Below are 14,993 nucleotides of genomic sequence, written 5' to 3'. Positions count from 1 at the left end.
AATTCCTGATGTGCGAACATTACAAGCAGACAGAAGTAAAAAAGTGCTAAAGTTTTGATAGGTAAAGATGAGAAGTAATTACAGCCCGAAACAAACCCAGCGAAATATGCCTCTTGATTTACATCCTTCCTGTTATTTTTTATTTTTTTAATGGGTGCACCGTGACAGCAGGCAGCTAAAGCACAGTCACTAAACCGCAAAGCGCCGAACCACAACTGCCATTCATAATCCCACGGTTGAAACGCATGATTAGAATGCCACGTGATTGCATTCCTTTGCCACATTTCAATAATATACCTTTCTGTATCAGCGAGTAAATGCGACAGTAACTAAGCTAGAGAAGAAAAAGAAATGCTGTGCGCACAGTGTGAAGACTGACAAATAATGAATTCCGACTACTAGCATCCCCCTTCCTGCCTAATCACGTTGAGGAATCAGCAATACCACTTTCCTCCCAATCTCTTGCTGTGAATACATCGTAGGAAAAGAAGTCATGATCCACAGAAGGATTTTCCTCGATGTTATCAGCTTGTATGTGGAATCAGTATAGGGGCAGTGAGCATTTTATTAAAACTATGTATAGGGGGCAGAGTGCATTTTATTACCCATAACTTAAGACCCGATACCGATACTACAAGTGCCTTCTACATCAGTAGTTCTCACACTTTCAAGATTTCTCAAATTAAAAGATAAATAGCAGATTTACAAGCTCGCAGCACGGCACGAAGTAACGTGCTGTGAGCTTGTAGATCTGCCATTTATGATCAATGCAAAAAAGCAACACAAGAAATGTAAATAATAACTTTCGTGTTTGAAATATTGTTCATACGGGATCTGCGCGTGCTTCATCTTTGTAGGTGTGTATGTGTGGCCAAAAGGTTCCCGGTTCAGTAGACTCACATGGTCAGACTGTTGCCTCCCACAATTTGCAAATGCTTCAGTACAGTCTGGAGCACGAAAGCTCGAATAATAAGCAATAATTAAAAAAGTATTATCAGAGCCTCCTCCCCACTTCCGTCTCGTCCTTACAGTTGCTCAGATTTGTCCTAATATAAATCAACATCATCTAAGCAGAAAGTAGCTTGCTGCTTAGCAGAAATGGAAATGAAAAGAAATCATAAATTAATATCGATATTTTAAAATATATTTCCGTGAACGGAAATGACGAACAGATGCCAACTTCCGTGTTTGGATTTCAGGAGGTGTAGGGTTCCAGACTCTATATGCCATTGAGAGATTGTGGAATAGTTAACAGTTCAGTAACCCGGATTGGCAGGAAAAATCAGGGCGGGAAGATAGAAGAAGATAGGAAGATAGTAGACAAGAAGATCTTCCTGCTTTTGTACAAGGAAGCTCTTTCTGAAGGAAAGGTCGCTCTAGACGCCAGGGATGACGCTCATCATGATGCCAAACCTCGCACCGGAAGTTCGATGAAACACATGGCAGTGAATGGAGCCGGCTGGACCAGCTCATGAACAAACACTATTCATGAACGATTGCGACCTTTGTCATATAATTGGTTCAGGAATATAAAAGAAGACATATCACAGGTTGTTTTCTAATCACTTGCTTTTCGATGTGCACAGTACATAATTTTATTGAAGATCAAAACAACGGCAGGTATCGTTTCTGTTCTGGTATCGCAAGATTTTGTTGTCAGACAGGAAAGGGTGGGCAGTGTATAGCAATACTTGGCGCGTTTAGAAATGTTCTTTGTGCTCTTTGGATACCTCACAGAAGAAAGCAATGTGTGAAAACAATATGATATTTATTTTCCTGAGCAGAGTATTTTATAAAGGTCTCAATCGATCAGAAATAGTGTTTGTTCATAAGCTATCCCGCCAGCGCTCATAAACTCCAATGTTATTTCACCGAACTTCCGGCGTGAGTTCGACACCCCACTGCGACGAATCTGCCGCCTGGAATTGCGTGATAGCAAAATGACGTTGTACTTTCTTTTTTTATATACCTTGGCTTGCTTTTGTAAAAACCTGTTGTCATCCATGGGGCCCAGGTTAATCAAGGTTACGGCAAACCCCAGCACTCTACAACATCAAATCTCCACAAACTCATTCCCGACCTCATTCAGTGAATGGCTGCTGATGGCCGATTCACCTCCCCCAAATGCCCATAATAGCCCTGATGAGAGAGGAAAAACCCATTTCCTTTTTTTTCTTTTTTTAATCTTCCCTGAATCCTCCCTCCCTCCCTCTGTTCCTTCTCTCCTGTCGTCCTCCTTTTCGCTCCTCCCTCCTGTCCCATCCTCCCATCCCAGGGCACGGCTAGATGGACTGGGGAGATTTACAGTTGGGGGTCGCCCAGTGGTTCTAATTAGCTTAAGTAGGTTGGGTGCAATAAGCACTTCCTCACTGAGACGCAGCCAAATCCCACTGCTCAGTCTGACTAAGCACAGAGAGAGAGAGAGGGGGGGACAGAGAGGGGGAAAGAGAGGGAGAGAGACGCCATGGATGGAGACAGACTACAGACAGCTATCTTGTCTTCTCTAATCATCATCATCATCAGGCACGTGCACACATAGACATCCATCTTTAAAAAGTGCCCTCTCCAGACCATGAATGCATTTTTTACTATGGTGAAAGAAATGCAAATGCCCCTCTTTCCATGCCATTCTTGAAGGCAGCATTCAAGAGAATTGCCTAGTCCAAACTCCTGAACTTGAATGCAGCATCTTATGTTGAAAGAATTGCCCTCTCTGTGTAGAAATCCATGCCGTTAAGCCACATCTCCATTATTGACTTAATTATGCTTAGTTTACTGTGGTATAAAGTACCGAAAATAGCCGACCTCCAAGTTCACAAGCTTGGTGGTCTGCTATTTTCAATATTTTCACCAAAAGGCCCTTTTAGAAATGTCAGCCGCTGCCTCTCTGACATTCTCTGCACGTCCCTGATCATCATCATCGTCTTCATTTTGCTCCTTCAAATTGTGTCTCTTCATCTTAATCTCTCTCATCTGTCTCTGTCCTACACAGTACAATCTGGAGTGTTAACGCTCAGGATTTTACCATACAATTTTTCTCCCTCTCTTTCCACCTCATCTCCAGTGCAGGCCTCAATTTTCCAGACAAATGGGATCACAGAAAATCTGCACTGCGAAACACCAGAAACTGTAGAAGAGAGAAAAGTGTTTTGTAAGAAAAATAAATTGTGTCTTTTATTAAAAAAAGGAAAACAAATCCTCATTTTGCGGAGGAATCTGTGATGGATTCGGTTCATTTCCTTGGCAGTGCTGTTCGTTTTGTTTGTCACTCTACATCCAAACCCTCCCCTCCCCTCAGGGCGCGCCTCTTGTCCCTTGCCACCAACTTGTAAATAAGAATTTTAATAAGAATTTTATCTCCTGTTTGCATGTCTCGCTATCTGCCGAGCGAACAAAGCCAATTCGATGTATGTACAGCCAGATAATTTCCTTCCATGTTGACCCAAGCAACCCTGTGTCTGCTCCTACCCACCCAGACTCCCTGTCTAAGTAGGGAGTACCCTTGACACAGAGACAGACGATGAGACAGACAGACAGCCTGGAAGAGACAGAGAGAGAGAGAGAGAGAGACGGAGGTCGATCGACCGATAGACAGAGAGAAAGAGAGAGACAGACAAACAGGGAGAGACAGGGAGGGATGGAAAGATGCAGAGAACACGATGTCCACCAGTCACTGAAATGCACACTGGCATGCAAGCGTGCGCACAAACACGCACCGATGCATGCATGGCATGCATACCAAATAACCACAGATGGATGGATGGATGGAAGGACGAATGGTAAATGGGTGGTGGATGGACAGACAGACACAGAGAGATGGAGAAAGAGAGGTAGGAGAGAGAGAGAGAGAGAGAGAGAGAGAGAAAGAGCGAGCGAGAGAGAGAGAGAGAGAGAGCTCCTTGTTTCTTTCTTTTGCCCAGTGGCACAGCTCTGCTTAGCTGAAAGGCCTCCCACAGCATGACAGAACACCCCCTCCTCTCTCTCTCTCTCTCTCTCTCTCTCTCTCTCTCTCTCTCTGTCCCTTGCATCTTCTTTTTCACTCTGACTATCCTGCTCTCTTTGCCCCATTCCCTCTCTCTCTTTCGCTCTCTCTCATTATCTCTATCCCTCTCTCTCTCTCTCTCTCTCTCTCTCTCTCTCTCTCTCTCTCTCTCTCGCACACACTCTTTCCAGCACTTTCTCTCTATATCTCCATGCATTGGCGGCAACATTCCTCAAGTGCTGTGATTTAACAGTTCCTACTTTGAACATTTTATGAAATCGAAAGAAGCGATCCATGGCTTGACAGAGAGACATAACGGGACAGAGATTGCAGGCTTACAATATAGATCGCTTCTCTGTCCTCTCTGTCTTTCTGACACGGCTCTTCACTCATGCTGTCTTCCTGCTTGAGGAAGAGTGTGTGTGTGTGTGTGTGTGTGTGTTTGTGTAAATGAGTGTGTGTGCATCTTAGACGAGGCTGTGTGTGTGTGTGTGTGTGTGTGTGTGTGTGTGTGTGTGTGTGTGTGTGTGTGTGTGTGTGTGTGTGTGTGTGTGTGTGTGTGTGTGTGTGTGTGTGTGTGTGTGTGTGTGTGTGTGTGTGTGTGTGTGTGTGTGTGTGTGTTGCACTTGACTGCTCAGTCAGAAGCAGATATGAAGCTGGACTGACTGACTGGCAAACAGCCTTGCCTGCTGAGAGGAATACCAACATGGACACACACGCAGGCACACACACACACACACACACACACACACACACACACACACACACACACACGCGCATAAAGGAAGGGGTGATGCTCATGGTGGAATTGAAGGATTTTTGGCCGTGAGGTCAGGGTGTAGTGTTGTATTTACTTGTTTGGCTGGCCATCTTGACACCTTCTCCAGCCTACACACACACACACGCACGCGCGCACACACACACACACACACACACACACACACACACACACACACACACACGACCCAGCGAGATGCAAAGGCGCGCAACAACCTGCTGCAATACAAGCTGTTGGGCTGTTGCCCACAGACAGTCGCAGCAGACACCACAACTCTCTCCAACATTTCAACTTTGACAGATTCGCTCTGATTGCTGCCAAATTACACAGCTCTTCACTAAACACAGACACAGAACCGCATACAAATGTACACACACATTTACCCGTGCAAACACGCCTCTCTGTGTCAAGTAGGATAAAACCTCCTGATGCACCAAATCACAACTTCACAAGCCAACAATAGCCAATCTAATAGACAAGGGTGTCGAGACACGTTGTGAGCTTGTATATCAGCTGCTTTTGGCATGCTACTCTGGCCTACTACTATGGTGTACATCGGGCTGACACAGTGGTTCTCAATGTGAGGTCCCAGGTAGGGATGGGGACGATACGCGCTATTATCGTTTATCGTGATAAAAAAACACACATTTAATTTATCGTGATATCGTGCTCCATCATGCACTGAGATCAATTCACCTTTTATTTGTCAAGCTGCATATACGGTACCACTTAAACCCTCTATAATTGGTTCAACGTACTTATAATATACCAACTTGATACAGTCTTTTTTTCACTCTCTATCTTAATTTCTTTGCCAAAAAAATAGACGATCTACAAGCTCACAACGTGTTGCACTGCGACGCGTTGTGAGCTCGTAGATCTGCTATTTTTTGGCAAATGTTCCACTCCCAGGATAATGGATTTTGATTATCACAATAATATTGTAAATCGCGATTTCTTTTGTCACAATAATCGTGATATGAAATGTTCATATCGTCCCATCCCTAGTCCCAGGGACCCTCCGGGTTCCTTGACTGGGTTCCAAATGGACCATTACAGGTCTGTAACTCAGAGAGTGTACAAATAGAACCAATTGCACTCTCAGGGTCATGGGGGTCCTTGAAATTGAAAAGTCTTGAGAGCCACTGGGCTAACACGCCGTCGATGCCGGAGCACTAGAGGGCAACAGTCAAGAAACAGAACCACCATTAAACATGCATGCTCAGGGATGGCAGGTGCTGGTGCACCGGTGAAGCTCGCCAGAGATCAAACTGATCGAAGCTGTATTTGATGAAAAGGGAGGAGAGATGTGCTTATAGTGGAATTTAAAGGGATTTTCGGCTCAGGCGTTTGGTGTTGTTTTTACAACTGCTCCACAAGCCCTTGTTGGGATTCTGGCTTGTGGAGAAAATTGTTTGGAACAAAATGCTGCACCATAAAATCCTCAGCGTTAATGTAACTCTGAGAGCATGAAAATGGACGCAAAATAATGCCATTTGTAAACTGTCAGAGATGAATCACCTCTGAGGATTGTTTGTGTCCCCATGTAGACAACTCACTGGAGCTGGATAATATATCGATACTTTTATTGTGATATGATTTAAGAATAGATATGAGACTATGTCGTCAGGATCAGTGTCAAGTTCTGTCTCCCTGTTGTTTTCTTGTCGTATTGTTTTTAGTTGCAGTTAGGGTTTTACTCTATAGCTGTGTTGTTGAGTTGTCTTTTATTCCATAATTCTTTGGAGCGGTGAACAGCGCTCCCAACCTTTAGCTTTGTGTGTCTCCCTGTCTCGGTGAGCATGAACTGCTGCAATACCGCAGGGTGACCAGAAGGGCACTGTTGTGCAGCCTACACAGTGCCATGAGTTATGTTTCATTAGTACAACGGTGCATGGCCAGAGTTATGTTTCACTAGTACAACGGTGTGTGGCTGGAATATAAAAACAGGAACAGGTTGACAGGTTGAGAAGGCCACTGTTGCACAGCCTAGCCCTAGACACACACGCGTGCACACGCACACGCACACGTGTGCACACACACACACACACACACACACACACACACACACACACACACACACACACACACACACACACACACACACACACAGGGTATTGCTGTTCAAATTCACTGCTTCACTTCGAACCGAAGGTTTGATTTTCTTTTCTTAGTTCTGTGTAGCACCAAGGTTTGCTGTGTTCCTTATATTTTGTAAGTATGTTCTTAAGTGTTTCCTGTCTGCCATAATTGTTGCTACCTGTCTTGTAATTTGCATGCAAATGTAGTTCACATGGGTCTTATTTAGCCCTAGCCAATCGTGTGTTGATTGACCTTAGTGCTCACCTGTGTTTATTTAAGCCCACCTGTGGTTGCTGTTCACTGAGTTTGTCTATTGTAGTAAGTCAGCATTGTTCTGTATTCCAGTTGTATATTTTCGATTGTTTTCCCATGTAGTTTTAGTTCATTTATTGTGCTCCTTGTGTACCCTGTCATATTAAAACTCCTCCATTTGGACTGCTGTCGTCGAGTAATGGGACGTCAGACTGACGTGTGCCCCCTCCACAGATTCTGTGCCTCTGCTCTGTCTCATTGTAATTGGGTGACTTATACCTTCTCCTCACTCACACCATGACACTAGATTTGGGATTTTGGATATCCTAATATAGATCATATATGATAACAAATCCCTTGTACACATTACCTTTTGCATTGAATAAAGGGATTATTATCCCTTTTCCTGTTCTTAAAGGAGCACTTCACTTCATTTTCAACCATATTATCTTCGTAATTGGTCCTCAGTAATGACCATTATAAGATGCCCCAGTTTCTGTCTACTGACGGTGTCAGAGGTGCATGGGCTTCGGGCAGTTCAGGAACCTTCCTACCAATGATGTCATCATTGGGATTCCAAGCAAATGGAAACTGTATAGGCCTACGTTCCCCATTTTCAACTGTTTTTATTATATTTTGACACTTACTTTGGCAACATAAACGCATGCATGTTTACTCATGCCAATAAAGCTCCATTGAATTGAAGAATGTTATACTAGTCTTTGCCTTCCTGGAAATTAGCATGCTGAAGAGACCAATGTTCTTAAAAATTACTAAAGTTTGAAATATTGAAATTCAGTGGGAACTGACCACAGTCCACTTTAGATATGCAGACATGCATATCTTATAATGAGCAATATGAGAGGAACCATTATATAAAGATATTGAAAATGGATGAAGTGCTCACTCAGAGGCTGCATTTTACAATAAAGTGAATACGTGATAGATGTTCTGAACTTAATAGGCTATTAGACTGAGTGAAATGAACAACCAATGCCTCTACCTGTTAGGTCATCACATCCAGTGAGGAATATATTTATCTTTTTGCTATACTTATTATTCTGTAATTCCTTCATAATTTTTGTTTTGTTTACTGAATCTTGAATCCATATGTTGTTTTCTAAAAGAAATCATTGTAAATTATTCTGAAACTGAAAGTATAGGTTGCCAAGTCATCCCCAAAACACCATCACTTTATCAATATCAAGTATATTGGCTAAACATTGCAGTGACATTTGATTTGGTCAATATAGCCCGGCTGTGTGTGTGTGTGTGTGTGTGTGTGTGTGTGTGTGTGTGTGTGTGTGTGTGTGTGTGTGTGTGTGTGTGTGTGTGTGTGTGTGTGCGCGCGCGCGCGCGTGTGCACTGTGCATGCATATTTGCCATACAGATGCTGGACATGAATCACCAAACACAAAACCAAAATGTCATAAACTCATAATGTATTTTCATCCAGTATATTTTCGATAGATGCTACAGGTAGGCTACAAGTAAAAACACAATTAAAGCCACTGTGGGTCTACCTTGGTCCGAAGGGGCTCTGTATCTTCCAGGATGGTAATGAATGGAATCTCCAGGAAGGAGGACAGAAACTCCAGCTGGATCAGCTCCTCAGAGGAGCGGGGGAACGCCAGCACGGCGGACACCCCTCGGACCACCAGGTCCTGGCAGGTGCTGATATGCAGCGACTCCGGGTCGCCTCCCGCGGGCGTCCGAGCCACCATCTCCAGGCTGAGGTTGAAGGGCAGCAGGGGGGACATCTGGGAGGTCGTCGTGGTGGCGGAGGAGGAGGACGCGTCCGCCGGGCCGGACTGGTGCCGGAGGCTGGCCAGGGCGCGGTTGAGCGCATTCTGTATCCGCGCCGGCTGGCGGGTCGGCAGGAGCGCGCCGAGGCGCACCGTGTGTCCGATCCTGGCCAGGATGTGGCAGGGCTGCTGCGGGTGCAGGCGGCAGGGCTCCGGGGAGCAGGTGCAGGACAGCACGGCCAGGACGAGCAGCAGGAGCAGCGGTCTGGCCGCGGAGGACAGGAGAACATGGGCTCTTGTTCCCAGGGTGAAGCAGTGCGTCCTGCAGGGTCCAGAGAGAGACACCATGCTGCTGTAGCTCCGACAGAGAACAGAGGAGGACTGGGCTCCGCTCGGCAGGAGATGATGGCATAGCTCCCTCTTCTCCCGGCTCCCCCGCTTCCCCTCCGACTTGGTGTTTTAATTCCCCCCTTTCTTTCTGTCTTTCTTTCTTTCTTGATGTTGACTTTGTCGGCGGCGATTATTTCTTTGACGCGGGCTGTGTCGACGGTCTTATTGACGTTTTGTTGTCTCCCCTTTCAAAGTTTCCGCGTTGACAGCTGGTGAGAGAAAAGACGCGCTGGAGAGGAGAGCAGAGCGCGCGCAGCTACAACGGTCGCCGGTCGCCCCGCTTCTGTCAGTCTCTGAGCAGAGCGCTAGAGGAGGAACACCAGCTGTAGCGCTTGTGTGTGTGCAGTGCGTGCGTGCGTGCGTGCGTGTGTGTGTGTGTGTGTGTGTGTGTGTGTGTGTGTGTGTGTGTGTATGTATTTGTGTACGTGCGCGCTGCCCGTTAAATCTAACCTCTGTCACGGAGCCTGCCTCTGGTTGCATTTTAATGACATTTTGGTTAGTATAGGCCTAGGCTACTACAGTTTCATTCCCCTTTTCCCAGTTCTAGCTCTTTGCGTTTTTAATTACACAATATTGTAGATTCTGACTTATCGACATTTACTTCCAATTCATTCATGGTTGGGGATTGGAACATGCAGCACCCTTTAGAATGTTCCTTGATTAACTCGTTTTAGGCCAAAGGAGACCATCAATCCTCAGTGTAGGCGTAGAACTATTTGGCAAGGCTGCAGCCTGCATGGCCGACCAGACCTTGTTTGAAATCTCAATTTTGCACTGAAATATACTCTCATTTTCCCTTGCACTTCAACCTGTGAAATCATTCATCGTGCAACCACATATTTTTGGCACGATGGTTCGCATTAATGATATGAGATAATGTGTGTGCACCTACTAATTATCATAGCACAATAGCTCATTGAACCAGTCATTCATTTTGTTCCCTTCACCTGTAGTAATTTACCGTCTTCGGGCCAGGGCATAAATCTCGATGCCGAGGAAGAGTAATCTTGCCCGCTGGCATGTGTTCTCTGTGTTCATGCCTTTCCCTGGTAATTTTTCGGGTGTCAAGTTATGAGTGGCGAGCTAGATCATCCCTTTCCCTCTGTTTTCTTCGCCTTATCTCCCTGCATCTCTTTTGTTGACAGGAGCTGAGCCCTGGGACGACAAGAGCTTTCAGATGAGCATGGGCTATTTGAGGTGTGACAAGCAAAGGTTTCACTGGCACTCCAGGGGAATAGAGGTATTGTCAGTGACACACACACACACACACACACACACACACACACACACACACACACACACACACACACACACACACACACACACACACACACAAACACACTCGACCACCCCTGAAGATAGAAAATGCACACAACAAACCAGGATCCAAGTCATTTCACAGCCTGCTAGGCGACCTGTTCCGTTAGGGGAAGGTTTACTGACAAATCTCAGACAGTTGGGTGAAATATTATGTTTTCAATCTCTCCTCTCTCTCTCTCCTCACTGCTCCACTAGCCTTACACATAGATAAGATGGAAGCCAACGCTGTAGGCTTTGTTCTGCCGCAGAAACCGACAGCATTAAACTTGCATGGGCAGACACATGGGTGGACCGTCTTATTTTTCACCTGTTGAGGCTGTGCAGGATTGAACCTAGGCACATAGGTACTTCCCAGGCAGCCTCATTCCCTTTCAGGCAATGCGGGAAGCATAGTCATTAATTTTGGCTTTTTTAATACAGGCTCGCCGCAAAGTGCTTTTGCAACTTAATACATACTAGTGTCCCAGGCAGACTACCCACAGTGTTAGCAGGTTGGTAATGTTCTTCAGTTCAGTCAAGAGCTGGACAATATATATCGATACTTATATTGTGATATGATATAAGAATAGATATGAGGATCAGTGTCAAGTTCTGTCTTCCTGTTGTTTTCTTGTTGTATTGTTTTTAGTTGCAGTTAGGGTTTTACTCTATAGCTGTGTTGTTGAGTTGTCTTTTATTTCATCATTTTTGGAGCGGTGATGGGGGAAGCATAGTCAATCATTTTAGCTTTTCTAATAGTACAGGCTCGCGGCGAAGTGCTTTTGCAACATAATACAGACTAGATTATACTGCATCACAGTTGTATGTCTCCACCAAACCAGTTCCAGTTTACATCCATCTCATATAATATGTAGGTATATGTAGTGAAGACTTTGAAGGAATTCAATGAACGTGTTTTGTGAGATCACACAGTGACCCTGACCTTTGACCTTTGATTCTTGACTCCAAGTGGACATTTGTGCCAGATGGAATCAAATTCCCTCAAGACTATCTCGAGATAACACACATTCATGAGAATGGGACGTTTGTAAGTAATGGACGAACATAAGGACGGACGGACGGAAAACCCTAAAGCATTGTGCCTCCCGCCATGGTTGTCGCCAGAGGAGGCATATAATTACAACATACAATAAACGCATCAGATAAGGCCAGAGCCTTATTAATTATTTCTTCTTGATTCTGTGTGTGTTCTATGTGTGTGTCTCTGTGTGTGTGTGTGTGTGTGTGTGTGTGTGTGTGTGTGTGTGTGTGTGTGTGTGTGTGTGTGTGTGTGTGTGTGTGTGTGTGTGTGTGTGTGTGTGTGTGTGTGTGTGTGTGTGTGTACATTAGTGTGAAAGGGGGTGAGCTATTCTTTTAAACTAGGGTCTCTCTCATTTCTTTTAACCAAAGTTTATCATGCGAAACAAAATGAAGCGCCATTATCAAAGTCTGTCCGCCCGCCTCCTAATCATCTCAGAAATTAATATTAACACTGCAAATGAACAGGAAGAAACTCACTGCACTACCAAACTTCTTACCATGCATCATCTTCTGCAGTAGAAAAAACTATCCTTTTTTATTGATTCCTCCCCTTCATCCAGCATTTAAGAAAAATACATTCTGGGAACACTGGGACTTGTAATTAATTAAAGTGTACACGCAAAGACTTCTTGCGTAGACGTGTGTGTATGTGTGTGTGTGCGTGTGTGCTGTGTGGTGTAGCATTCTGATTAAGCGTAGCTCAAATGCTGAGTGCAAAACGGTCCCTCTCTCACTCTCAGAGTTAAATTAACTGAGGATTTTACTGTGCAGAGAGGGGCTGGCTGGGCTTTGCCATTTAGTTTCCCCCTCAAAGCCTGAGGTTGGGTTATATGTTCCACATGCTGGCCTGTGTCTGTGTTAGCAATTCCTATTAACGGCTCTCCCCCCCTGGGGTGTATTTGTTTTGATTATGTACATTGCAAAGGGATTAATATACAGAATGGGATTAGGCAGGCATCAGAAACCCAATTATAGTACTCCTCCATCTCTGCTAACACGGGCAATGAGTCCCTGCCTCTCTTTGGACGCTGTCATTCGTCTCCTTCACATGTCACCTTCTGCCCTCTGCTCAGCTCCTACTGCAACTGCTCAATGTGTTCAGGCCAAGGACCATTTAGTTGAGAGAGAGATGAAGCAGGGACCTCCAGTTTCATCGTTTGACAGCACAATCATCAGTGTATTTTGGATTCATGTCCATTTGTGTTTTCAGATACTTAACCACTTGAACCGTCAATACTTAATAAACTTGACATTTCACTCTGTACTTGGTGCTCTTTCTCCCCTCTACACCAAACCTCTTTGCCGAAAATAGCCGATCTACAAGCTCACAACAGCTTATAGATCTGCTATTTTTGGCTACAGTTCTCAGAATATGGACGCATGGTTCAGGTGGTTAATATTAAAATGTTTCTATCACACAAAGATTTGGAGGACCCCCTGTAGTAACTCTGAGGACCCCCCAGGGGTCCCGGACCCCCTGTTGAAGACCCCTGTCCTACTGTAATATGCCCTCTTTGTTTTGCCTGTGTCTAAAACGCATCCTCCATGTACATGCGTTCTCTCCCCTCTGCTCTACCACTCATCCACCACTTATGTCAAATTTATCCCTTGTCCTTTGAAGGGGAACGGAACCCTAGGCCAATTTCATAGTTTGTTTTCCTGTTAAAAACTACTTTTAGGGTAAAACATGGCAGGTGCTGACCGTAGTGCACTGTGATGAAAGCTAATACAATTGGTAATGGGTGATAGATTCAGGTGTGCGAAGCATTGACAACACGGCTGACCCAGTGGCGTCAGTTCAGAAATAGCTAAGGTATGGCAACATGACTGGTCGCGCGCGTGCAAGACACCAGTCGCACACTAGTCGCACATGTTGCCATAGTCGCACACCAGTCGCACATGTTGCCATACCTTAGCAACAGGCATGATACATTTATTTTAAGAAGTACATTCTATGATTCCCCCCGTTTCTACGGTTTCATGGGCTAGATATATGGTTGTTCAAGTGCAGCTAAACTTGGCATGTTGGTAAACGTGCCACAATTAACAATAATGAATTGCACCTGTGCAGCTGACCTGCGGAACCTGGGAATATACCATTTTGTCAAGATGTGGAGAATAGGCTACAAGTGTACCTTGTTAAAGTGACCATTTTGTAAAATGTTGCATTTGTAGTTATTTTACTGTAATTTAACAACATAATAACCAGAACAGATAGACAAAGAGACATTCATGGATTTATATTTAAAAGTAACTTTTATTTTCCCCCCTGGACCCAGGGTATGGCAGCTGCATACCCCTGCCATACCTAATTGACGCCCCTGGGCTGACCACTGTCAATGCTTGCACAATATTGCCACACCTAAATGTAACACATTCACTTCCCCCTTTGGTCTCTCTGCCTCTTTGGGTTTGAATGTAGACATGCTATTTGGCCCCCCCAACGCACTGCCTGTCCCATTAAACAACATCAATGATTCATTCACACAAGGACACCACAATTACACTGGTAAAAGACTGGAGAGTGCTTCTGTGCTGCATGAGAGGTGAGCCAACAACTACTGCCAATTTGAGTGTGAGGGAGTGCTCTTCCATAAGAGAGAGACAGGGTGAGTGTGCATTGTGCATGTGTGAGAATGAATGAATGTGTGTGCATGTGCTTTATGTGTGTGTGGGCTTGCACGCACACGTATGTGTGTGTGTGGTTGTGCATGCATAAACCCAGATCCAACTGTGTAATCCATGGTAATCTGGCTCTGCAGACCCAGGTAGGATAGACACTGTTGAAATGCCAAAGAGACAAGTTAGTATTCCTGGCACAGCAGCACTACAGACACCAGTATCACCTTTTGCCACAATTATGGTTAACAAGGACACAGGACCAGAGAGAGAGAGAGAGAGAGAGAGAGAGAGAGAGAGAGAGAGAGAGAGAGAGTTGAGAGAGGTATAGAGCCGTAGATGAAGGAAGAGAGATGAGGAGAAAAGAGAGATGAGGAGAAAAAAAAGAAAACAAAAGAAGGAAACAACAAAAGGGACAGAATGAAAGGAATAAAACAAAGAAACAAAAGTTGGAAGGAAGAACAGAGGGAGGGAGGCGGGCCGGGCGGAGGTGTGGAGAATGGGTTGTGAGGAGGTGTGTTTGTTGTGCTGTTCTGTGCTGTGCTCTGAGAGTTAAAACAAATTAACATGAGTTCATTGCATGCACTCAGTTTCCTTTTACGCGCCGCTCTGCCTGATGTACAAAGGCCCTGGCCAATGGAGAGAGACTTATCTGGGCCTAACAGCAGGACCTTGTGTGTGTGCGTGCGTGCGTGCGTGCGTGCGTGCGTGCGTGCGTGCGTGCGTGCGTGCGTGCGCGCGTGCGTGTGTGTGTGTGTGTGTAGTACAGTATGTGTGTGTACTGTATGTGAGTGTGCCTCCAGGA

At 45.1% G+C, this 14,993-nt stretch overlaps 1 protein-coding gene across 1 annotated transcript in view; it reads right to left on the bottom strand.

The window, feature by feature from the left end:
- Window positions 1-9,187, bottom strand: part of LOC308306091 (glutamate receptor ionotropic, NMDA 3B-like) — a gene marked incomplete at both ends in the record, with an annotated part of 122,950 nt that extends 113,763 nt beyond the window's left edge. Inside the window, one exon of the mRNA XM_080750991.1 lies at window positions 8,618-9,187. Coding sequence (XP_080607117.1) covers window positions 8,618-9,187 — 570 coding nt within the window. The remainder of the gene's footprint in view (window positions 1-8,617) is intronic.
- Window positions 9,188-14,993: the final 5,806 nt, after the last annotated feature.

This window comes from Nannobrachium achirus (genome assembly GCF_963921795.1).
Source record: "Nannobrachium achirus genome assembly, chromosome: 20".
Lineage (NCBI taxonomy): Eukaryota > Metazoa > Chordata > Actinopteri > Myctophiformes > Myctophidae > Nannobrachium > Nannobrachium achirus.
This window is presented reverse-complemented; position numbering and strand designations above follow the sequence as displayed.